Source organism: Perissodus microlepis, chromosome 8, assembly GCF_051167445.1.
Source record: "Perissodus microlepis isolate ML-2025 ecotype Zambia chromosome 8, ASM5116744v1, whole genome shotgun sequence".
NCBI lineage: Eukaryota > Metazoa > Chordata > Actinopteri > Cichliformes > Cichlidae > Perissodus > Perissodus microlepis.
The window spans coordinates 9,044,446-9,069,131 of record NC_140468.1 but is presented as its reverse complement, the minus strand read 5'-3'; the positions used below and the strand labels follow the sequence as shown (position 1 = coordinate 9,069,131).

Below are 24,686 nucleotides of genomic sequence, written 5' to 3'. Positions count from 1 at the left end.
GATGCATTCTCAAAACTGTTTTTTGCTGTTTTATACTAATTGTAAACTGGAAGATAATCCTCAGTTTTAACTTGATTTTACAAGCTTTGAGCATTACGAAGTTAAAGCACATAATTGCACAGCAGTGGTTTGCCACTTTTTCAGGGGGCTAGTAATACTGACCCTGTTTTTTTTGTTTTGTTTTTCTTTTTTTAAGTAGGGACTAACAATTTTTGTCTCATTTGCATATAAATTGTGACAAACCAAATTTTATGATTTAACTTTTGTTTTTATACAAAATTGTCTTCATATTATATTTTCAAACCTGTGATTTGTCAGACTTTTGGCCCCACTGTGACACTTATGTATGTGTGATACATGATGCAATGCTGGTCACAAGCTTTTTAACTGTAGCATTTAAATTTTTCACTTAGTTTAATTGCTCTGTCTATTGCCTAAGACACTGGTCTTAGGATTGATATTGGGATAAAACCACGATTGGTCTTTATATTTGCCCTGCCCTCTTCTAGGCCATTACATTAATAGAGCAGAAATCATCTCCTTCCCACAGAGAGAGCGATGATCCTCACTGATCTTTCAAAGCCACAATGATTATAGGTTTCTTCTTCCTGCTCTTCTTCATGGGTAAGTGCATTTAATTTTTAAATTTTTAAAAATTCATACACGTTATAATTTCTGCTGCTTTACCATTTAAGGATTTTTTTTCTGGTTAAGAAGAAAAGATGATTGCAACATGTATATTATGTGCTGCCATCATTCAGGGTACTATCTCTCGTGGGCACAAGGGATTATAAATTGAATTATAAAATCTTGCTCTGCTTCCAACACAATACAAATATGCGTATTTCAGAAAAGTGATGTAATGTTCATTTTTACAATTAAATTGTAAAAATGAAAGATAAGGAGAAACCAGAAAGCGGAGCATTACAAGTTTTGGATATAATAAAAGAAACGTTCTTGCTCTAGAAAAGTTTATTAAGATTGGTCATCTATGTACCTGCAAATTTTTGTAGTGTATGTGTGTGTGTTTTGTGTCCAAGATTTAGCCATTTAGCTGATTTTGATATTTGTAAAGATTTTGTATTATACACTTTGTATATAAAAAGCAATATCTGTTTCCTGCCTACAAAATTGTGGTTTCTACAGCCCTCTAAATCTGCTGTGGATGATTGGACATCCAAATACTAATTCCTAATGACAACTACAGACAGAGATTAAGTTATGCTTAATTCCTATTAAGAGGTATTCAAGAGAAAAAAAAGAAGTGTTCAGGAAATTCTGCAGTGGTCAGAGGGGAATGATCGTTCTTTCTTGCATTTTGTAAAGTTAAGAATGAATGACCCTCCTACCTCCATTTCTTTATATTGATCATAAGTGATGTGCAGAGAATTCAAGTGCACTTACATGGAATTATTTTTATTTCATAACTGTTGCGGCCCTAGCAGGCCCTCCTCCTGAAATTGACCTTTTGTGGGTGTCTTCTGCCATATCTCCTGCCTTAGGAGCCAGCTTTTTTGTACAGCTGACTCCCATCAGCAATTAAGAATACTTAAGGCCAGTGAAAAGTGAGCTCTAGTGCCAGAAAGCCTTGTTGGGTTGCAGCTAGTGAGCGGTGTGTGTGGTGATTAATTGCTCCTTCTCTGCAGAGAGGAGTGTGTTTGGGTACCGACCCTTTTTGGCTTATTTTCAGTTTATCAACAGTTTTGTTGTTTTCTTTCTTTTATTAATAGAAACATTAATAAAACCTGTTAATTTAACCATTTTACCTCCCTGTCTCCTTTTTTCAACCTGGAAACCTTTTGTTACTTTCCCTCATCCCCTGGAGCTTTTTAGGGGAACAATAACTTGCGAGCAAAAACATAACAGTATGTGCTGTAACATGTCCTTGCTGCAGATTGAGCAACTTTTTGTTGGCAGGTTTAAATTTTGCTGTTTAAATGTTTTATTTTTTAAATCCCAAAAGCTTTAAAATACAGGGACAGCAGTGCAGAGGCTTCAGAACTTGCCTTAGAATCCTTTGATTTAAACAGTTTCTTCAGCAGTAATGTAATCCAGTGATTGTTGCCAGGATTTCCACTGTTACACAGCAAACAATAATTGTTAATTATTAATTCGGCAATCTTTTTTTTCCAAATTAAGACAACGCTGCTGCAGTGTGACTCAGTTTAATGATGTAGCCTGAAGTGTCTTTCAAAGTGACCAATAACATCAGTAACCTGTCCTCATTTGGGCTCCACCCCCCAAACTTTCAAACGTTGATTCTCTCTGGATTATGTTTTTCCTCATGCTTAGGTTATGATATAAAAATTATTCAATAGGTTTGCGCTAAACTACATTCTTCAAAAGCACTATCAAAACTGCATTTTAAATTGTGCCCAACATGATTTTACTATGTTGTTTCATGCATCTAAAATAACAAGTCATGAAAAATATCTTCAGCACCAAAGCAGCAATTATAAATAGGAAAATGAAAATTAAATGTTTGGCACATTGAAATTAATTTTCATCCTGTCCCATCATATTTTCATTTCTCACTGAAGTGATCATTTGCTGAAAAAAGGAATGTTTCCTTTCCTTCCTAAAGAATCTTTTATCCCAACCAAGCATCGGGCCCTTTATTACTGTTAATAATACTGATTACTAAGCATTGATACACCTATAAATCTTTATCTCATGAAGATAAAATAAGACAGAATAGCTACACATGTTAAATGTCATATTACACTTGAAAATAAAAAACACTTACACTGAGTGTTTTTGCTTGTAATGAGAATGAAATCTGTGAGAGGAACAGCTAAAAATTGCTCGAATGTTTTAATTGTATGCATTTGTCAAAACACAACTAGTCCCTTATCAAATCATTATATCATACTACAGCAAATCTTTATGAGATAATCAGACTAAACATTAAATGTATATGACAGTTTTTTTTGTTTGTTTGTTTGTCTTTTTCTACACATAATGCTGAGGTAGACTGTCCCTAGGTTGATTCAGTGTCTCACAAAAACAACTCTGTACTTAGCAAATTAGCTAGCTACTTTATATTATAGTCTACATTCAACCTGTGTAGGGGCAAAGTACTGTAGCAGATCCTTGTGCTGCTGCTGAGCTGATTGAAGGATATGTTCTTAAGTGCACATATAAAACAAATATGTAGGACTGCTTTCTTGAATTTGCAGAATATCTCTAAATTTAGTGTGTCATGTGAAATCCCCAGCAGCATAGGCCCTTTGCAGCAAAATGATGTGAAGGATTCAGGGTCACCTGATCTTGACAGGATGTCTATGAGTGTTTTCTTTCTTCACCCTCCCTTTTTTCATCACTATGTGTTTATATACTACTCTGTAGAAGAAATGCAGTTTGTCTTTTGTCTTATCTTCCTCCCCTCACCCCTAACCAGTTGTGACAGATGGCTCCCCCATCCTGAGCCTGGCTCTGCCAGAGGTTTCTTCCTGTTAAAAGAGAGTTTTTCCTTACCAGTGTCACCAAGTGTTTGCTCACCTGATTGTTGGGGTTTTCTCTATATTATTGTAGGGTCATTATTTAAAGTCCATTGAGGTGACTGTTGTTCTGTGATTTGGTGCTATATAAATAAAACTGAATTGAATGTACTTTTTTCTGTCAGGGGGAAATGCCTCCAGCGTAGAGCTGCAAGATGACCAACAGACACTCAATGAGACTATTACCAGAGGTAATGAAAAAACACTTCAAAACGTATTTTAAAAAAACAAAAATATGCAGCACCTGGAACACAAAAATGTGAAAATGGACAGGTACATAAATCAACAATCTTTATGTGGTGTGCGTGCGTTCATGTTAATGTGTGTGTGAGAGAGAGATGGAGAGAGTGACAAGTGGGGAGGGTGTATGTGTGTGTGTCACAAAATGTACTTGAAAATAAGGGTGGGAATCCAAAATAATGGCTCCCAGGAGCCAGAGGCAGACAGAGATTGATCAAGGGGAACCGGATCATCTGCAGTCCTCAAGAGTACTGAAAACCTCACCTTTAATGGCAGATAAGTTAGATAGTTACAGTTAGGTGGTCCATTTCCTAGTCTGGCTCTGCTTGCTGGACATCCCGGATGAGTGACTTAATCTCCCAGGTGAGGGATCGGATTACACATGAGGGAAGCAAAATGGTCTCCTCCTTCACAGGCTCATCGGAAGAGAATTTTCAAGACAAAGTATTAGGCTTCACATTGAGAGAACCTGGTTTTTCTAAAACCTGCTGGTGTCCTGCAGGTTTTAGATATCACCCTGGGTCAACACACCTGAATCAAATGATTAGTTCATTACCTCTCTGGAGAACTTCAAGACATGTTGAGGAGATAATTTAGCCATTTGAATCAGCTGTGTTGGATCAAGGACACATCTAAAACCTGCAGGACACCGTCCTTTGAGGCCTGGAGTTGCCCACCCCTGGGTTATGGTAAAGCTAAACTGAGTAAAAAATGAGAGCCCAGGATGGTTCCTCAGGATGAACCAGGATCATAGTAGAAGCAAAGCATTGTTTCAGGGTGTCGAAGCTTTGTCAAAACGAGTTATCCCAGTGAAAGGCAACCTTGAGGAGCTAAGTGGGTGAACAGCAAGGCAATCTCGCAAAAATCCAAATACTCACCAATAATAAGTCGTTTGTAAAAAGGAGCAAAGCCCAAAAAGTGTTGAAGTTGTTTGCTTTTGGGAGGAACTCACTCAACCAATGGTTGGACCTTGGCTGGCTCTGCCCTTAATTGACCCTTCTTATTCATGAAACCCACAAGGAAAACAGATTGGACATGAAACTTGCACTTCTTACTAGAGATGGACCGATACCGATAAGTAATATCGGATCGGTCCAACTCTACTTCTTACATTTTACATATGTCATCATTTATTGTGCCTGCCAGTATCTCTAAAGTTACTCCTGGGCTTAACCTGCTGGCACACGAGGCAGTTCGACAAAACTTCATCTCATTCCACAGTAGAAACACTCATCAGAAGTTAGGTATCTGTGTCTTACCAATGGACAGACGAGCCTAACCGAGCTGCATGGTGGGTTGCTCGCCACTCTCTTCTGACTCACTCTCTCAGGGATGGAAAACTTCATGGAGGACTCCCAAAAAGTTGATTATGTTCATTTGGATGTAGCGTTTTCAAGTTTCATCACTTATCCAAATGACTTCTTTAGTCTCAGCTAAATGCAGTTTTCCTCAACCTTATAAACAGTACATCTGCATAATGACTGAAACTAACACCATGGGCCAACAATGAATTGTGAGGTCAATTTCTTGGTCATTAATATGCAAATGTTCATGACATTGATCAACAACCACTGATCAAAGACAACTGATCAGTACCATTCACAGACTTGAGAAATGGCTGCAATAACAGCATTGTAAGATGGTGAAAGATGTACCCTTATGCCTCCTCTTCGATTCAGGGATGGTCTTTCCCTTTTTACGGAAAGCCTCCTTGAATCCTGGGCTGAACTCACTTTATTAGCTGATAAGACGCTGTGTTAGGGTTGGATCCTTTGTTGAAAACGTCTTGGTCTTAAACTTGATAAACTCCTCAAAAGACAGTTCAAGGTTAGCTTTTAACACTACCTGTGCCCACTTCAAAGCTCATCCTTATAACACAATCATAAAAGTTTTTTAAGGTGCTTGGAAAGAAAAGCTACTGAAATTCTGTAAGATTCTTGAAGGTGGTTCACCTTTCATCCGAGAAGCTTCTATAATTCTAAAACCAAATGGTGGAGAGTCCCAGGTCTGTTGTGGGAGTTCTCCCTTAAGATCATTTACCCATTATTGATCATGCGTCTCATTACATGAGCCAAGGTGTGAAAAAGGAAAATGAGTAAAGTCAAGGGTTGAAGTGAGATCTGGCATGCGGGGAAAACCTTAAGGCCATGTCCATCTTTTTCTCTCTTTTTTGGCTTTCCTTCCTCGCTGAGACGGCGTTTTCGTTAAGGAAAACGCTCTCCAAAGCGTATATATTTGAAAATGCCATAGGGTGGGCATGATTAAATTATGGTTGCCAGCTGTGACAACCAGCCTCTCCTGACACTACACCCTGCCACAGTGACCGACAGTACTGAGAATCACTTTAATAAAAATTAAAGCTCAGTATTATACAGACACAAAAAAATTCCCCATAATATATTCATATCCATATATACCATAATATCCAAATCATAACTCACACATGCAAAATCAATTAAAAAAATATAAAATCATGATTAATGAAAAAATGTTTTAGGAAGTTATTTGCTCTTGGCTGCCGTAAGTTGGTGCTTAGTTAACTTAAGCTTTGTGACGGCTCTGATCCCAACCGTAAAAAAAATGACTTGCTTCCTTTCTTATTTTCCAGTTTGTACATTCCTGATTCCTCTTCAACTCCTCTCCTCACATCTCAGGTCCTTGTATACAAAATAAAAGTCACAAGAAGGGAGAAATTGAAGCAATTAAAAATGAGGCTCTGAAGCAAGCATTTCTAATTTTGTTAAAGTGATGTTGGTTAATTAATTGACAATTGGCACAACTTGCACTGAGCACATATCATAGATGTAAAGAGTCAGGAGACCTTCATTTGACCATTGGAATCACTCAAGGAGTTCATGTAATGTGCATGAAGTCTCTTCCTGACAGTTCAGAAACACATGCACATGATGCTGTAGCCTGCTGGAGGTAATTTTGTAGGTTTTTTTTAGGGCTGTTCCTGGTTGTATTTGAAATAGATTCACAATGGTTATGCCTCCTAACCATATAGACCGAGATCCCTGAATTTCAAAAATATGTTGTTTTATACTGTGGCATGTGAAACCCCCAGCAGCATAGACTTATAGCAGCATAACGTTGGAAGGACTTAGGGTCACCTAATCCAGACAGGATGTTTATGAGCGTTTATTCCTTTATTATATGTTTATACACCACTGTGCATTTATTGATGGCAGTGTGTCTTTTGTCTTGTCTTCCTTCCGTCACCCCTAACCTGTTGTGACAGGGAAAAGGGAATGTCCACACACATGTCCCACTTCTCTGAAACCACTCTCCTCTTCAGTCACTCATGTCTCTGCACGCTTCGCCACTCAGTTGCTCCCGGGAACAATCACACAGGGTTACAGGAGCAGGTCCAGGGAAAATCTATTTACAAAGAAACACGATCAGAAACTGACTTGTAAACACACAGTTTTAGATACTGCTTGACCGAGTAGACTAACGTAGGCTACTCAACAATCCAGCGACGAGTAGGACAGAACGGCCATTCTAAATAGTGCTCAGAATTGCAGAAGATCAGTGGCAGGTGTGATGATTAGCACAGGTGCGTGGGCCAGCGGCAAGAGCAGAGACAGAGGAGAGAACAAAACAAAACAAAAATAAACATGTTGCCTAACACCGAACCAGCCAGTGAGACACGGGGGCCATGACAGAAAAGGAGTTTTTCCTTACCACTGCTGCCTTACCAAGTGCTTGCTCAAAGGCAGTCATCTGATTGTTGGGGTTTTCTCTATATTATTGTAGTGTCAATACCTTACAACATAAAATACATTGAGGTGACTGTTGTGATTTGGTGCTGTATAAATAAAATTGAACTGAATGTACTTTTTTCTGCTAGGGGGAAATGCCTCCAGCATAGAGCTTGTTCAACAGATGTTCAATGAGACCTTTACCAGAGGTAATGAACAAACACTTCAACAGTTCACAGAACTTCAGTTTATACATTTTAAAATGTTTTTTTCTGCCACTGTATTGTTTAATCAAGTCTTAGAATCTAAGAAACTGAAGTGCTTTAAATAAAATTCTGTAAAAAAATTTGGGGGCTACAATTTATCAATATTTGTAATGAAGGGGAATTGTGAGATGAGTTAATGGGATATTATGAGAAGATAGCTATAATTTTATGCAACTATATTGATAAGCAGGGTTTTGTCAAGGTGCAGCTTGGAAAAAGCAGGAGTCAGGCACAGAATCTCTAAATGTAACAGCGACTTAATTTACTGTGAAATATTGCAACAACAGTTCAACAGTAAGTCCTTTATAGAGATGACCACGGTTCAGTTTTTTTTCTTTTTAAGATCCCCTCTGGCAGCTTATGCAATCAGAATTATGATCTGAATGCACTGTTGTTCCAAACACATTTTGCTTTTCCAAGATCATCATATCATTGCTTTCGATCCCAACTTCATTATATACTGTATCAATAAAAAAATTAAAATATTTAAAGCATCGTCCTGGTTGTGGAACACTGGATCAGCATTTCATCCTCTCAAGGATACTTGAGGGTGCATGGGAGTTTGCCCAGCCAGTCTACATGTGTTTTGTGGACTTGGAGAAGGCATTTGACCGTGTCCCTCGGGGGGTCCTGTGGGGGGTGCTCCGGGAGTATGGGGTGTCTGGCCCATTGCTACGGGCCATTCAGTCCTTATACAACTGTTGCAAGAGCTTGGTCCGCATAGCCGGCAGTAAGTCGGACTCGTTCCTGGTGGGTGATGGGCTCCGCCAGGGCTGCTCTTTGTCACCGATTCCGTTCATAATTTTTATGGACAGAATTTCTAGGCGTAGCCAAGTGGCGGAAGGCTTTAACCTGGGTGGTCTCAAACAGTGTTGGTCAAGTTACTTGAAAAAAGTAATCAGTAACTAATTACTGATTACTTCCCCAAAAAAGTAATCCCGTTACTTTACTGATTACTTATTTTCAAAAGTAATTAATTACTTAGTTACTTAGTTACTTTTTAAAAACACGATTTACAACCTGAATAGGTGATAAAGTGATAGATCTTTCAGCACAATTCTACTTTTTCTGCATAATCCATCATACAAAATGTAATCAAATAGAAAAGTCTCTTTTTTTTAAAAAAAAAAAACTTGTTTTATCCGTTTTAATCTTTTAACTTTATGCATCAAGCAAAAATTAAATTATATGCACCATTCTCTGACTTGAAGAAATTAGTTTAACATTTAAACCTATTTTCTCCACATTCCAGCACATAAAATAAAATATTTTTTGTGTTTACACTCAGTCTTTCAAATAGATGCAAGTAAAACACAGCAGAAAGTAAGTAAAATCAAAGACTAGCAGTCCTGTTGCTCTATTTTCACCTGTAAAGCAGGAGTTGGGTAGGCGGAGGTTTACCCTGGTGCAGGTGTGGCGCAGCGGTCAGTGGAAGAATCCGCGAGTTTCTCTGTGAATTTCCCATTACATCGTTGCGCACTCGGAGCTTGTTTAGGGGGTTTTTTTCGGTGTAAAAAGAAGTTTTCTTCCCACGCACAACGGACACTAATGTTTTTGTCACTTTTTATGGAATCAAACTCAAAGTAAGGTCAGTACTTCCACGCTTTAAACGCTGCATGCTCATACTCTCTCCCGCACTCAATATATGATCCATTGTTGATCTGCAGACAGCTGTTGTCACAAATGTCGCACTCGCTTATGTCACTGTCATGAGACATTCTCGCAAAAAAATCACGGTTTTAGTAACGCAGTAACGCAGCGTTCCTACGGGAAAGTAACAGTAATCTAATTACCGTTTTTGCAATAGTAATCCCTTACTTTACTCGTTACTTGAAAAAAGTAATCAGATTACAGTAACGCGTTACAAGTAACGCGTTACAAGTAACGCGTTACCAGTAACGCGTTACAAGTAACGCGTTACTGGCCATCTCTGGTCTCAAAATCTCATCTCTGCTTTTTGCGGATCATGTGATTCTGTTGGCTTCATTGGGTGATGGCCTCCAGCTCGCCTTGGAGCGGTTCGCAGCCAAGTGTGAAGAGGTGGGAATAAGAATCAGCACCTCCAAATCTGAGGCCATGGTCCTCAGCCGGAAAAAGGTGGAGTGCCCACTCCGGGTCAGGGACGAGTTCCTGCCCCAAGTGGGGGAGTTTAAGTATCTCGGGGTCTTGTTCACGAGTGACGGGAGAAGGGAGTGGGAGATCGACAGACAGATTGGTGCGGCGGCTGCAGTGATGCGGACGCTGTACCCGTCTGTTGTGGTGAAGACAGAGCTGAGTGTAAAAGCGAAGCTCTCAATTTACCGGTCAATCTATGTCCCTACCCTCACCTTAGGCCATGAGCTGTGGGTAGTGACTGAAAGAACGAGATCGCGGATACAAGCGGCAGAAATGGGCTTCCTCCGAAGGGTGGCTGGCCTCTCCCTTAGAGATAGGGTGAGAAGTTGGGCCATTCGGAAGGGGCTCATAGTAGAGCCGCTGCTCCTCCACATCGAAAGGAGCCAGATGAGGTGGTTCAGGCATCTGACAAGGATGCCTCCTGGGTGAGGTGTTCCGGGCATGTCCCACCAGGAGGAGGCCCCGGGGCAGACCCAGGGGGCTGGGTTTCATCTGCTTGGGCTGCTGCCCCCGCAACCCGGCCCCGGATAAGCAGAAGAAAATGGATGGATGGATTGATGGATATTTAAAGCAGGAGTTCAGTATGTTTTCTTTATTTTAGGAAACATACAGATTTGAGTAAAACATCAAACAAATGATGTATTGTCTTTTCTGTTAGGGGAAAATGCCTCCACTATTGAACAACAAGATGATCAACAGTCCAGCAAATCCAAAGGTATACAACAATCTCTTCAAGGTTAACAGAAATTATTTAAATTTATAAATGTGTTTTCTTTGCCAGTATGTTTAATTCACAATACAGAGTCACATATCTAAAATGTGCTCAGAATATAATTCTGTAAAAATCATCCCATGTACATATACTAATCATGAGTGTCATTATAATTTTAAGCTTTGAATAATTTATTTTAGCTGTTCTTTTTCCAGGGTGGAATGATTGTACAGCATACATCTTTAATGACTTTAATAAACAAGAGCTGGGTGCACAGGTTTCTTTAATTTCCAAAGGGGTCAGAATTATATAGTCAGACCCCCGAGAGGGACGAAAAGACCCCCTAATGATTGTGTCCCTCTCGGGGGGATACTCCCACAGGGCTTAAATCTGGGACTCTCCACCATTTGATCCTAGAACTGAAGAAGCTTATTGGATGAGAGGTGAAACGTCTTCAAACAACTTAAAGAAGTCCAGACGGTTTTCTTTCTAAGCTCCTTAGATTACGATGACCTGGATGACTTAGAACCTTCACAGACAGATTGTCCATATGAGCAACTGCAATTTCAGTTGAGCTTAAAAGTGTTATTTTTAGTCACAAGCAGAGCGTTCTTTCTTGGTTGGCATTTTCTTTGTCTATTGTGATGTAAAACTCACTTCATAGTGGACAATGATGTTGGTGTTTCAGCAGTTTGCAGTTTATGGCAGGCTTGAGCCTCAGTGATTATTGGGTTTGAGAACACAGTAACCAAGTTCCCCTCATCTATTGGAGACAATTTGGGTTTTCTTTACCTACTACTTACTTTTGCTGTTATTTACAAATGGCTCCAAGAAACCTTCACAGAGTGTGTAATTTTAAAATCCTCCTTCTTAGATCTTCTGTGAAGTTTTTTTTTTTTCTACTTTTCCAGGTTCTTCTTAGAAATTGAGAACTGTGCCATATTGACATTTGATTCCTGGTCACAGACAAAAGGACAGATGAGACAGAAAAGTGCAAATTAGAAAAAAAAATAGAAAATAACACAAGGAAAAGGAGGAAAGGCTTGAAATATAACACACAATGTGACATAAGATTACATTAACATTGAAAGCAAAACAAGAAGTAACAGTATAGAAGAGATTTCCTTGGATCACAGTTATTGTTTATTTAAATTAACTGGATAGAACATGACATGATGATAGACTATCCTAACAACGTTAGACTATTATTGGATTGAAATGTCTAAACTTCCTGAATATCAAAGATAAGACATTGAGATCTACAAAATACAAACATCTTAACATTTTTTCCAGCTTCATCATCGTGTCTCTCAGGTCTCGCACTAACATGACTTTGTAGGTCATCCTGGCCAAACAAAGTTATGATGCGCTTAAGATGAGCATGAAAGTTAGCGTTTTTATACCATTTTTATATTCATTGACAATGTGTCTTTATATCATTTCAGAAAATGAAGAGAATAGTCCTAAAATGTGCAGATATGTTGACATTATAAACCACCTGAACTTGACCCAAGACAAGGACATGTACATTATGACAAGGCCTGTGGAAAAGTACAGTGAAGTTACATGGGTACGCCATATTATGGCAGTTGAAGCCATCTTAGATGTGGTAAGTTGTTCTGGCTAATGTTGCTGCCTTTCAAATAATGAATAGGTCATTGTTCTGGGTCTTTGACCCAATGTTTTGTGTTTTTTGGACTTCTGAATTCTGTTTTCCATGATTTGTTTTCAGTGTGACTATTAGTTTCCTTACTGTTTAGTTTTTTAACCTTTCTGTATTTTCTTTTTAATTAAACCTGACAGAATATTTGTTTCTTTTTCTTTTATCTGAAAACGTCCCCTTCTAAAACAAACAAACAAACAAACAAATCATTAGCTTTTTCCACTGGAAAATGTTGTCGTCCACATTCAGTCAACATTGTAGTGTACTGCCTCCACTTTTGTTTATGCTGTATCATAAAAGTAGATTCTGAAAATAACACACACAACGTGTTAAACTGTGCAACACATCAAGGGTGTTAAGCTTTTAAAACACTTTTTCAGTGTTTACACATTCTTACACATTTTTTTATTCCTATCTTTCATAACTTTTATTTGACTATTTTTGGGGACTTGCTCACCCTTCCTTCCCCACATGTGGAAAATCAACTTTGAAGCCTGGCTGAAATAACAATATGTTTGTTTTCTTTGCTCACAGAGGAAAATCGACCAGAGCCTTGTTTCTTTCATTTGGGTTCATTATGTGAGTACTCTCTTGGAAATACACAATTTTCCGTTGTTGAAATTCAAATGTGTTATAATCATTTCTTTTAATCCTTTCTTTCTGTTTTTCTCTGCTTGTATCTTTTTCTTCTCTTTCACACCATCCTGTGTAGCATTGGTGGAATTGGTTCATATCTTGGGACCCAGATAAATTCTGTGGACTTGAAAATATAACATTTCCTACTGCAAATTTGTGGATGCCAGATCTAACTATTGAAGAAAGGTAAATTTTATATGGAAACGCACCCACACTTACAGATGCACATATAGTCACTAATGATGAAGACTAAGTATATATTTTTTAATTTATCAAATGAATTGCAAACTGAAAAGGAATATAGCCAAGACAAGGTTAGAATTAACAACTGCTAACTTAAATATTGACATTGTGCTTTTAAACTTTTCTCATCAAAGAATCATCCACTCTTAGAAATCTCAGCCTCACAGAACCTTGATGTTCTAGCTGTCTGTCTGTTGAATATTATTTTGAAGTATTTTGCAGTGTGCTTTAGTAAAGTGCCTCCCAGTTGTCAGTTTCATAAGCATTAATGCACCTCCATACCACACGCAGGCGTTTTGAGTTGAGTGCTGACAACAACCCAGATTATCCCTGTTCTCTTTAGTCCAGATTATGCTGTGTCAATGATTTCAGAAAAAGAATATACAATTTCAATTTGTCTGACCACAGAACAATTTTCCAATTTGCCTCAGTCCTTTTCAAATAAGCATCGCCTAGACCTAACAGCATAAAGGAGGACAAGTAGGTGAGTTTTCTTACTTCCAGAAAAGCAGAGCCAGTGGCAGCTTAAAAATCAAAACATGAAATGTGACCATGAGAACTTCGCAAGAAGTTCTCAACTTATGTAAACATTTACCACTAAGCCTCAGCACCCATTTTTTTTTTAAAGCACATAAGGTGCTTGTCCATGTGCAACAACAGCCTATTAAGTAACAAAATATCTGCATCTGAGTGGCCATCCTATCTGGAATACACTGTCAGATATCACATGAGAGTAAAGGAAGTCTGGTGGAATCAGTGTGACCCATGGTGAAAAAGGGGATAAAGGGGAAGAGCTAGTACAGTGAAGAGAGGGTGGAGCACTGCTAAGAGGAACAGTCATGACAGGAGCACATAGAGGCTGTTCCTCAGGTCTTCAAGGGACATGTGGAAGAATAGGAGGACAGAAAGACAAGGCTCCTGCCAAAGCAGTGAGGTATGGGTGTGGTGTGAATGATGGGTACTCCTGAAGGCATGTGAAAAAGTGTGACCAGGTGGTTTGCATAAGCTGCTGGTGTACCTGATGTGGAGCAGGTCGCCACCGGACTGGTTATGCATGCAAAATATTGCCAAAAGTATTCACTCTTCTGCCTTGACACACATGAACTTGAGTGACATCCCATTCTTAATTCAATTCAATTCAATTCAATTCAATTTTATTTATATAGCGCCAAATCACAACAAAAGTCGCCTCAAGGCGCTTCATAGATACAGAGAAAAACCCAACAATCATATGACCCCCTATGAGCAAGCACTTTGGCGACAGTGGGAAGGAAAAACTCCCTTTTAACAGGAAGAAACCTCCGGCAGAACCAGGCTCAGGGAGGGGCGGCCATCTGCTGCGACCGGTTGGGGTGAGAGAAGGAAGACAGGATAAAAGACATGCTGTGGAAGAGAGACAGAGGTTAATAACAGATATGATTCAATGCAGAGAGGTCTATTAATACATAGTGAGTGAGAAAGGTGACTGGAAAGGAAAAACTCAATGTATCTTGGGAATCCCCCGGCAGCCTACGTCTATTGCAGCATAACTAAGGGAGGATTCAGGGTCACCTGGTCCAGCCCTAACTATATGCTTTAGCAAAAAGGAAAGTTTTAAGCCTAATCTTAAAAGTAGAGATAGTTTCTGTCTCCCGAATCCAAACTGGAAGCTGGTTCCACAGAAGAGGGGCCTGAAAACTGAAGGCTCTGCCTCCCATTCTACTTTTAAATACTCTAGGAACAACAAGTAGGCCTGCAGAGCGAGAGCGAAGTGCTCTAATAGGGTGATATGGTACTACAAGGTCATTAAGATAAGATGGGGCCTGATTATTTAAGACCTTGTATGTGAGGAGCAGGATTTTGAATTCAATTCTGGATTTAACAGGAAGCCAATGAAGGGAAGCCAAAACAGGAGAAATATGCTCTCTCCTTCTAGTCCCTGTCAGTACTCTTGCTGCAGCATTTTGGATTAGCTGAAGGCTTTTCAGTGAGTTTTTTGGACATCCTAATAATAATGAATTACAGTAGTCCAGCCTGGAAGTAATAAATGCATGAACTAGTTTTTCAGCGTCACTCTGAGACAGGATATTTCTAACTTTAGAGATGTTGCGCAAATGGAAGAAAGCAGTCTTACATATTTGTTTAATATGTGCGTTGAAGGACATGTCCTGGTCAAAAATGACTCCAAGGTTCCTCACAGCATTACTGGAGGCCAAGGTAATGCCATCCAGAGTAAGAATCTGGTTAGATACCATATTTCTAAGATTTTCAGGGCCGAGTACAATAACCTCAGTTTTATCTGAATTAAGAAGCAGAAAGTTAGCGGCCATCCAGGTCTTTATGTCTTTAAGACATTCCTGCAGTTTAACTAATTGGTGTGTGTTATCTGGCTTCATGGACAGATAGAGCTGGGTGTCATCTGCATAGCAGTGAAAATGTATGCTATGTCTTCTAATGATGCTGCCTAAGGGAAGCATGTATAATGTAAACAGAATTGGTCCTAGCACTGAACCCTGTGGAACTCCATAATTAACCTCAGTGTGTGAAGAGGACTCTCCATTTACATGCACAAATTGGAGTCTATTAGATAGATATGATACAAACCACTGCAGTGCAGTACCTGTAATACCTACAGCATGTTCTAATCGCTCTAATAGGATATTATGGTCGACAGTATCGAACGCTGCACTGAGGTCTAGCAGGACAAGCACAGAGATGAGTCCACTGTCAGAGGCCATAAGAAGATCATTTGTAACCTTCACTAAAGCTGTTTCTGTGCTGTGATGAGCTCTGAAACCTGACTGAAACTCTTCAAATAAACCATTCCTCTGCAGATGATCTGTTAGCTGTTTGACAACTACTCTTTCAAGGATTTTTGATATGAAAGGAAGGTTGGAGATTGGCCTATAATTAGCTAAGACTGCTGGGTCTAGAGATGGCTTTTTGAGTAAAGGTTTAACCACAGCCAGCTTGAAGGCCTGTGGTACATAGCCGACCATTATAGATAGGTTGATCATATTTAAGATCGAAGAATTAATCAATGGCAGGACTTCTTTGAGCAGTTTTGTAGGAATGGGGTCTAAAAGACACGTTGATGGTTTGGAGGAAGTAATTATTGAAGTTAACTCAGAAAGATCAATTGGAGAAAAAGAGTCTAACTTAACATCAATGGTACTAAGAGTAGCTGTAGATAATATTACATCTGTGGGATGATTACTGGTAATTTTTTCTCTAATGATAAAAATTTTATTTGTGAAGAAGTTCATGAAGTCATTACTAGTTAACGTTAAAGGGATGGTTGGCTCAACAGAGCTCTGACTCTTTGTCAGCCTGGCTACAGTGCTGAAGAGAAACCTGGGGTTGTTCTTATTTTCTTCAATCAGTGATGAATAGTAAGATGTTCTGGCTTTGCGGAGGGCTTTCTTATAAAGCAGCAAACTATTTCTCCAGGCTAAATGATGATCCTCTAAATTTGTGACACGCCATTTCCTCTCCAGATTACGAGTCATCTGCTTTAGGGTACGTGTTTGAGAATTATACCACGGAGTCAGGTACTTCTGATTAGAGACCTTAGTTTTCACTGGAGCTACAGTATCCAGAGTCGTACGTAGTGAGGAGGTGAAATTATTAACAAGATAATCAACCTCTGTTAGAGTAGCATTCAGATAGCTGCTCTGCTCTGTGTTGGTACAGGGCATTGAAGATGATAACAGTGGCTGGATTATATTCTTAAACTTAGTTACAGCGCTTTCAGAAAGACATCTACTTTGATAAAATCTACTCTCCACCGCTGTGTAATCAATTATTGTAAATGTAAATGTTATCAGGAAATGATCAGACAGGAGAGGGTTTTCAGGAAACACTGTTAAATGTTCAGTTTCTATGCCATATGTTAAAACAAGATCTAGAGTGTGATTAAAGTGGTGGGTGGGTTCTTTTACATTTTGAGAGAAGCCAATTGAGTCTAATAACAGACTAAATGGCCATGTTGAGGCTGTCATTTTTAGCATCTACATGGATGTTAAAATCACCCACAATACTTATTTTATTTGAGCTCAGAACTAAATTAGATATAAAGTCTGAGAAATCAGACAGAAACTCTGTGTAAGGCCCAGGTGGACGATAGATGGTAACAAGTAAGACTGGTTTCTGAGTTTCACAGCTGGGGTGGACAATGTTAAGCATCAGGCTTTCAAATGAATTAAAAGTCTGTCTTGGTCTTTCATTAATTAATAGGCTGGTGTGAAAAATTGCTGCCACACCGCCCCCTCGGCCTGTGCTTCGAGGTTTCTGGTAGTTAGAATGACTCGGGGGTGTTGATTCATTTAAACTAACATAATCATCCTGCTGCAACCAGGTTTCTGTAAGGCAGAGTAAATCAATTTGTTGATCAATTATTAAGTCATGTACTAACAGAGACTTGGAGGAGAGAGACCTAATATTTAATAATCCACATTTCACTGTTTTACTCTTTGGTTCAGATGTGGATACTGTACTGTTCTTTCTTTTTGATTGTTTATGTTTAAGTTGTTTGTTGCTGTTTTTTAGTTTGTTTTTTGTCTTTTTGGAAGCTGACACAGTCTCTATGGAGATGGGTTTTCTATCCATAGTTTTCACCTGATGTCAAAGCTACTGGGACATGCCCACCTGGCAGGCAAAAACAGCACTGTGGTCCTTTGCCGTCTACTTGTTGAACTTGTTTGAGTTTAACGCCAGATAGTTGATGTAGTTTATGTGCTGTCAGATGCACTAATTAGTGTTTATTTATAGCTGCCAGAAGGATGTAAAGTATGGCATCAACATATGAACACACCTCTCCTAACCCTGCCTTAGGCCAAATTGCACCATCCCTGCTCCTCCACAGTAACCCAGGCAGTTAGGGGTTTCTCATTTAAACTGTAGGAATGATTTACCTGGCATTGGAAAAATACTTGAATAACTTTACTTGCAATACACAACATCAATGTGACAAATTAATTCTGTGTGGACTTTCTGGCACTTTTCCACACTGTAAATGTCCAGGTCAACAAACTGTAAGATTTAATGTGTTTGAGCTAGCTATGTAGTGCTTACCTTTGCTTCAATGATGAACAAGTTCTTGTACTTCACCTGTTCCATGGTGGCATTGTTTACCCATCCAGATCGAAAATGTATATAACTGGAACTGAACTGGAGCTCTGTGAGAGAAGTCACCACTTTTAGGGATTTAAATAAAGCTGCTGGAACAGAATATGGATCACAAGTCTCCAAAATTCAGTTTCTCTTCAAATCTTTGTTTTTCCTCCATGGATAGATGAGCCAAGACAGATGAACAAACAACCACCTTTGTCCTGCATTACTACCAACTGTCTACTATTTGTGGTCACAATGGAGTAATGTTTTGCATGTCAGAGTAGTGAGTCTGATTGAAAACTATAAATAGAGTACAATGTGATAGTAATAATGACACGTCAGACTTGTCCACACATACATGCTTTTCAACATCTTTATTAACACTTATCAAGTTTGCTGCTACAAACACGCTCAGTCAGCTGCAGCTCTGCAGCTCACAGCCCAACTCACATCAACAACAACACTGAAATCCAGGACCCAGAAACTTTTAACCCGGTGAGGCGTATTTGCGGATGCCCTGCAGGTGCGTTCACCTCCCCAGCAGCAGGACCGCTGACCACGCCCTGCCACATACCTATCGCCCAACTGAGGCCGGGGAGCCATCCGGCCGAACCTGCTCCTCCCCGCAAGCAGGAGAGGGGATTGGCCCAGACCGTCGGCACCCCCGGCCCCTGCCCAGCAACACGAATGTGTTCATTCAGTGGTGGCAGTTACGAGGTTGGTCCGGGGATGGTCCGGGGGCCAACCATGTGGCCTCCGCCTCCAGCAGGAGCTGCCCCTTGCGCAGCTCCTCCGCCTCTGGCAGATGTGGACCCTCCTCTGTCTCTGGCTGTGCAGGTTGCCGACACGGTGGCCGCTCCGTGGCCCTCTTTCGAGGAGCTGGGATGGGTGCAGGCACTTACCGAGCACCAGCCACTCCCACATAAGGAGTGGGAATGGGTGAGGGGACAGGCTGCATCCTGGCTGGTCGCATCCTGGGGGCCGGAAATGACGAGACCTTCTCCACTCCCGTGCACATCAGTGGGGATCGCCGTGGTGCTGACCAGGACTGGATCAGAGCCGGCAAATCCTTTGCATGCTGCACTCGACCTGGTCCTGCAGTTCTTCTCGCCGACATTGCAACACCACCACCTGCTCCTGCTGTGTGGCTGCCAGCTCGGCCACCATTTGGGCCAGCTCCTTCCCTTCCCAGCGATTTAGCTGTACATGTGCTGTGGCGATTGTGAAGTGGAGACTGTAGCTGCTGAGGGTGAACTACTGCTGAACCTTTGGATGGCCGACAAAACGGATCTTCGATGTTTTCAGCTAAATCGCTGGACATGCTGGTAGGCAAGAAGTGAAACAGCTTATGGCGGTGAGAAGTGCCCATCGGGGAAGAGCAGACACAATCTGACCATTACCGGCACACTTTTGCACAGGAGGTTTTCGTAAAGCTTTTATTTTGGTATTTCCATTGATCCGTACAATAAATTTGCATGTTAGCTAAATATTTAGTTTCCTGTAACATTTAGAGTTAACATTTAACATTTAGATTTAAATATAATATTTAGATTTAACATTTATCATTTAGATGTAATATTTAACACTTAGATTTAACATTTAAAATTTTGTTTTAAATATAAAAAGTTACAAATATTTTAGGCAGCGAGTTCAGTCACGCAAAAAACAGAGTTAACAGCCTCAGAGGGGATTACTGTCTCTTTGGACTCTGCTGGTTGAAAAGCACAGTGGGTTTTGGAATGATATTCAGAACTCCCCACCTTCCCCCACTAGAAACAGTCTTTGACATTGAATCAACAGGATTTTCAGTAGAGTCAGATGCCAAATTAACACAAACAGAAGCAAAAACATAATCGTTAACGGAAGAACTGGAGGCATCAGAGTTGAGTGTCTCCTGATTGGTGATTTCAGTACTGGAGCTAAACAGTTCAGAAATATGACCCCTATTATTTTCAAGGGAACAGAATTCAGTCTTTGAGTTCATAACATAATCACAATCGTCATTGCTGCTATCCTGACCAGGAATGCTGAAACCAGGCGAATCGTCCATGTTGAAAGCAGCCAACCCCAACTGACTCTCTTGATTCTACAGCTAAGGGTCTGGAGTAAATATCAGAAATACTCACTACTAGACGGTTCGTGGACAACAACACCACCGGTGGCGTTAGGTGTGTTGCAGCAGGGACACATGGAAAAGTTTCAGGACACCAGCCCTCGATGACTGGAGTTTGAGACCCCTGCGCTACACTACATGTGCATACCATATTTTGTGCCGTAATCTGTTTTCATTTGCTCTCATACAGGACAGACAAGGAGAAAGAGACTAAAAGTCCTTATCTCTTAATTCACTGGTATGGTAGGGTCGAATACACAAATGAGCAGGTGGTGACAACCGCCTGCAGGATGCATGTCCACAAATTTCCCTTTGATGTTCAAAGGTGCAACATCACCTTCAAGTCTATCATGCATTCTGGTGAGTCAATATCAAGTTCTACTTACATGTGTTTTTCGTACTCTCATATATATAAACCATGAAATATCACAACATATAGTCCTTTGTTCATCTGCTCACATTTATTTTTCTATTCCATTTTAGATAATGAAATACAATTAGTTTACAACAAAAACAATGAATCGATGACAACTTTGACACGCAACATGATGTGGACCGAGTACGAGTGGACGTTCGAGAACTTGACAGCCACAAAAAAATCCAGCATTATGTATCCACATCAAACTGCAATTATTTACACTGTAAGTACTTCTTAACCTCTTAGGTCCTGGTGTCCACATATTGGGACATCACATTTTAGGTTTAGACCACAATACTAAATTTTGCAAAGATTTCCAAATAGCAAAGAGAAATTAAAAATGCATGCCATGAAAGAGTTTGGGTCTTAGGAGGTTAAAGCAGAAACACAGATGTGGAAATTGAGTCATTAGCCACATTTTAATAACATTTGTAATGAAAACAAAATTGCAGTTTGTTTTGAAAGGGTTTTAAAAACTCAGCAAAAAAGTTGTTTTCCTTGTGGTTTCTTTCCTCCTGAAGCATACACAGCATTTATTGGACAAGTACTAGATTTCTTTATCCTCCTAACCCTCTTTTAAGTACAATCTGAAAAGGCCACAAAGTCCTGCAGACTTTACCACATCCTCAGCACATCATGACTTATACTGTAAACTTGCTGTTCCATACAGAAGATTATCAAAGTTTACTCCTGCTATGCTGGAAAAAAAAAAACACATCTGTATCCAATAAAACTTTAAAGAAAAGCATTTGTCCTTGTATTACAAACATTATTTCATGTTATTATAAGTTATTGGTCATATTTGATAAGTTCTTAGAGGAGACCCAATTACAGGCAGCACAAGAAACCAACAACAGCTAAAAGGCAATAAGGAATTCTTTATTATTATTATTATATATATATATATATATATATATTTTTTTTTTTATTGCACAGATTACGATGAGAAGGAGGTCAGTCCTCTACATTGCCAATTTCATTTCTCCAGTGCTCTTCTTCTTGGTTCTGGACTTGGCCTCTTTCCTGATCCCAGATGCTGGAGGCGAGAAACTCAGCTTCAAGGTCACTGTGCTGCTCGCTGTCACAGTGTTGCAGCTTATTCTGAATGACATTCTGCCCAGCACTTCACAAAAGGTTCCACTTATAGGTAACAAACTGGGGTTTATTTGACTGAACGCATTAATAAATTACATTACTGACATAGTCTGCTCTCCCCAGCTATCTACTGCATTGGGATTTTTACCCTGATGCTGCTCAGCCTCCTGGAGACTATTTTGATGATGTATCTGATTGAGAAAGACTCTGCAGCCCATCACAATGAGACAGATGAAGAGCAAAACCTGAGTGTAAATTGTGGAGACAAATGGTGCAAAGCCAACTTCTGTGTTAGAGGTGAGATTAAGCCTGTGGATCTAAACTCATGTAAACAGGTTTATCTTTAGTTATGGTTAAAATACCCACACATTAACATTAGCATTTACGTGACATTTAATTATATCATTTTAATTGTGTACCCTTAATCATTTTGTCTAATATCCTCCCAGGAATAAAATCCAGTGACTGTGCATCTGTTTGTGATGAAAGTGCCGATGAAACACAATCTGTGACTGAAGGGGTGAGACTTTAGCTACACTTTAAAGGGTTATTTATTTAAAGTGAAGTATAAAAATCATTGAGCTTGCATTTGAGAAATTACTTAGAGAAAGAGATCAAGATGTTTGTTTGTATATTAGTAGAAAACCCTTTTATTTCAGTCACAATGGAAACAAACCATTGTGTCAAATGTAGTAGCAGTCAGTGGCCTAAATTTGTTGATAACTTTCTTTAAAATGTAAAAACAAAACTTTTGCAGAGGAGCAGCGACAAGCTGACAGAGGTGTCCCTTGGTCTTGAACAAGTCTCAGCTGAACTGAGAGAGATTGGGAAAACAATAAGTCTGCTCAGCAGTAACGAGAAGGAAGAGAAGTTCGGATACTGGGCCAGAATGGTAAAAAAAATCAACAGGGCTTACTTCATTTTTTATGTCACAGCAGTCACTGTATTTTTGTCAGTTCTTGTTTCATGGTGGACCAGCTAAAGTAAAATAAAATATGAATTCATTAAAAGAGACAGAACTTATATATTATTTATTTTTTTCATAAATGTCATTCATTTCAATCAGTCCGAAGAAAACAAATGTCCCATTGAGTACAGTTTGGTAAGGTGTTCACTTCTTATATTTAGTGATCTATTTAGCATCATCAGAAATACAGACCCACAGCTGAAGAAAAAAATCAGATATTTAACAGTGATTTCTGCTCCACTTTACTGTGGTGGTTTCAGAGCCCCAGCGTAACAAAAGCTGCAAGGAAATGACATTGTTATTTGTCACATATTGTGTAGCATCAAAATTGTGAAATTCAGCATCAAAGGTTTGGTTTCAACCAGTTATGAGGTAAACTTGAGTAGTAGTCTTCATGACTATTTTCAGTGCTCCTTATCGCAGTAGAAAAATTCCAACATTTAAAACATTATTAAAATGTACATTTATATTTAGGGTTGTGCAGTATGACAAATTACATCAGATGATGATATTTAAAATGTCTATTGTTTTATATTATACTTAATTCTTTATTTTGTGCTGTGTAAAAACAGTAATGTGATCCTTTGCCCTCCAGCCGAACATCTTTGAGTTTAACTTAGTCAAAATGCCAGATAGTTGCTGTGCTATCAGATGCACTAACTAGCATTTATTTAAAGCTGTCACAAGAGCATCAAGTTTAGCAACAACATATGAGACACCCAGCTAACCCTGCCTTACAGCCCCTATCACACAAATCCCTGCTTTTACCTGACACTGAAAAAATACTTGATCAACTTTATGTTATGGCACAACATTAATGTGAAAATGAATACTACCGGAACATTTCTGGCTATACAATGTAAATGTCCAGGTCAACAAAATGTAAGATTTATGTGTGGTAGCTGTTTAAGCTAGCTATGTAGCATTTATCTTTGCTTTAAAGATAAGCTGTTTCTTTTTCTTTACTTCCCACATGGCGATATTATTTACCCATTATTTACAGATGGAAAATATATGTAGCCAGGGCTGGACTGATAATCTGGCATATCAGGCATTGTCCCGCAGGACCGGCACACTTTTTATACGTATATATCTGAATTTACAGAAAATGCACTATATTTAATGTATGCTTTTATTGCGATATGAGACCATATCACACAGCTTTATATTTCTACTCCTTAGCCTTTAAGTGATTTTCTTGTAATTATGGTGGACCTCATGTCCAATTTAAATTACATTTATTCTTTGCTTTTTGCAGTCAAAAATAATGTTTCAATATATAGTTAGGACATATATACATGTTTAATGTTCAGTAAGCTTCACCACAAGCCTCTCAGAACCTACAGCCCCTTTATGCACCTGCATGATTTTGTTTAAATAATTATTGCACGCTTTCTGTAAATCCAATCAACTTCATTTCACTTCTGAAATATCACTGTGTGTGTCTCCTATATGATATATTTAACTGACATTTTTTATTGTAACAACCAACGATTTATACAGGAAAATAACGATTATTAACAAGGTTGCCCAAACTTTTGCATCCCACTGTATTAGTAAACTTATATCTTAACATATAAGGAAATTAATGTATGCTTGATTATTTCTATTTCTTGCTTCTTGGCAATAAATCTTATACTGCTCAAAGCTTGTTTATGTCCCCTGAAATGGTCCCACATTTGTAAGTGGGTTGAGCAGCAGAGTTGGTTATGTGGATTATGTTCAAACTGGGAGCACAGACACTCCTAGCCTGTGCCATTCAAGTTGATGTTCTGCAAAGCCAAGTTGCAGTATTATTTGGAGTAAGCCCTAGTAGAATATAATATCACAAGAAGACTGTTTACGCACTCTCTCAGCTCTTTAAAACCGTAGAGGGGCTTCTACAGATTTGCAGTCAAGGTTTACGGGACGACATGGCTGACA

General features: G+C 39.3%; 1 protein-coding gene across 1 annotated transcript; it reads left to right on the top strand.

The window, feature by feature from the left end:
* Positions 1-587: 587 nt before the first annotated feature.
* On the top strand, positions 588-22,801 carry LOC146381346 (5-hydroxytryptamine receptor 3C-like). Its single transcript, XM_084937335.1, has 12 exons — positions 588-624; positions 3,626-3,691; positions 7,594-7,653; positions 11,983-12,146; positions 12,735-12,779; positions 12,913-13,022; positions 20,474-20,643; positions 20,767-20,924; positions 21,638-21,848; positions 21,920-22,093; positions 22,246-22,316; positions 22,554-22,801. The coding sequence occupies exons 1-12, from the start codon at positions 588-590 to the stop codon at positions 22,776-22,778; spliced, it is 1,491 nt and encodes a 496-aa protein (XP_084793461.1). The 3' UTR covers positions 22,779-22,801.
* Positions 22,802-24,686: the final 1,885 nt, after the last annotated feature.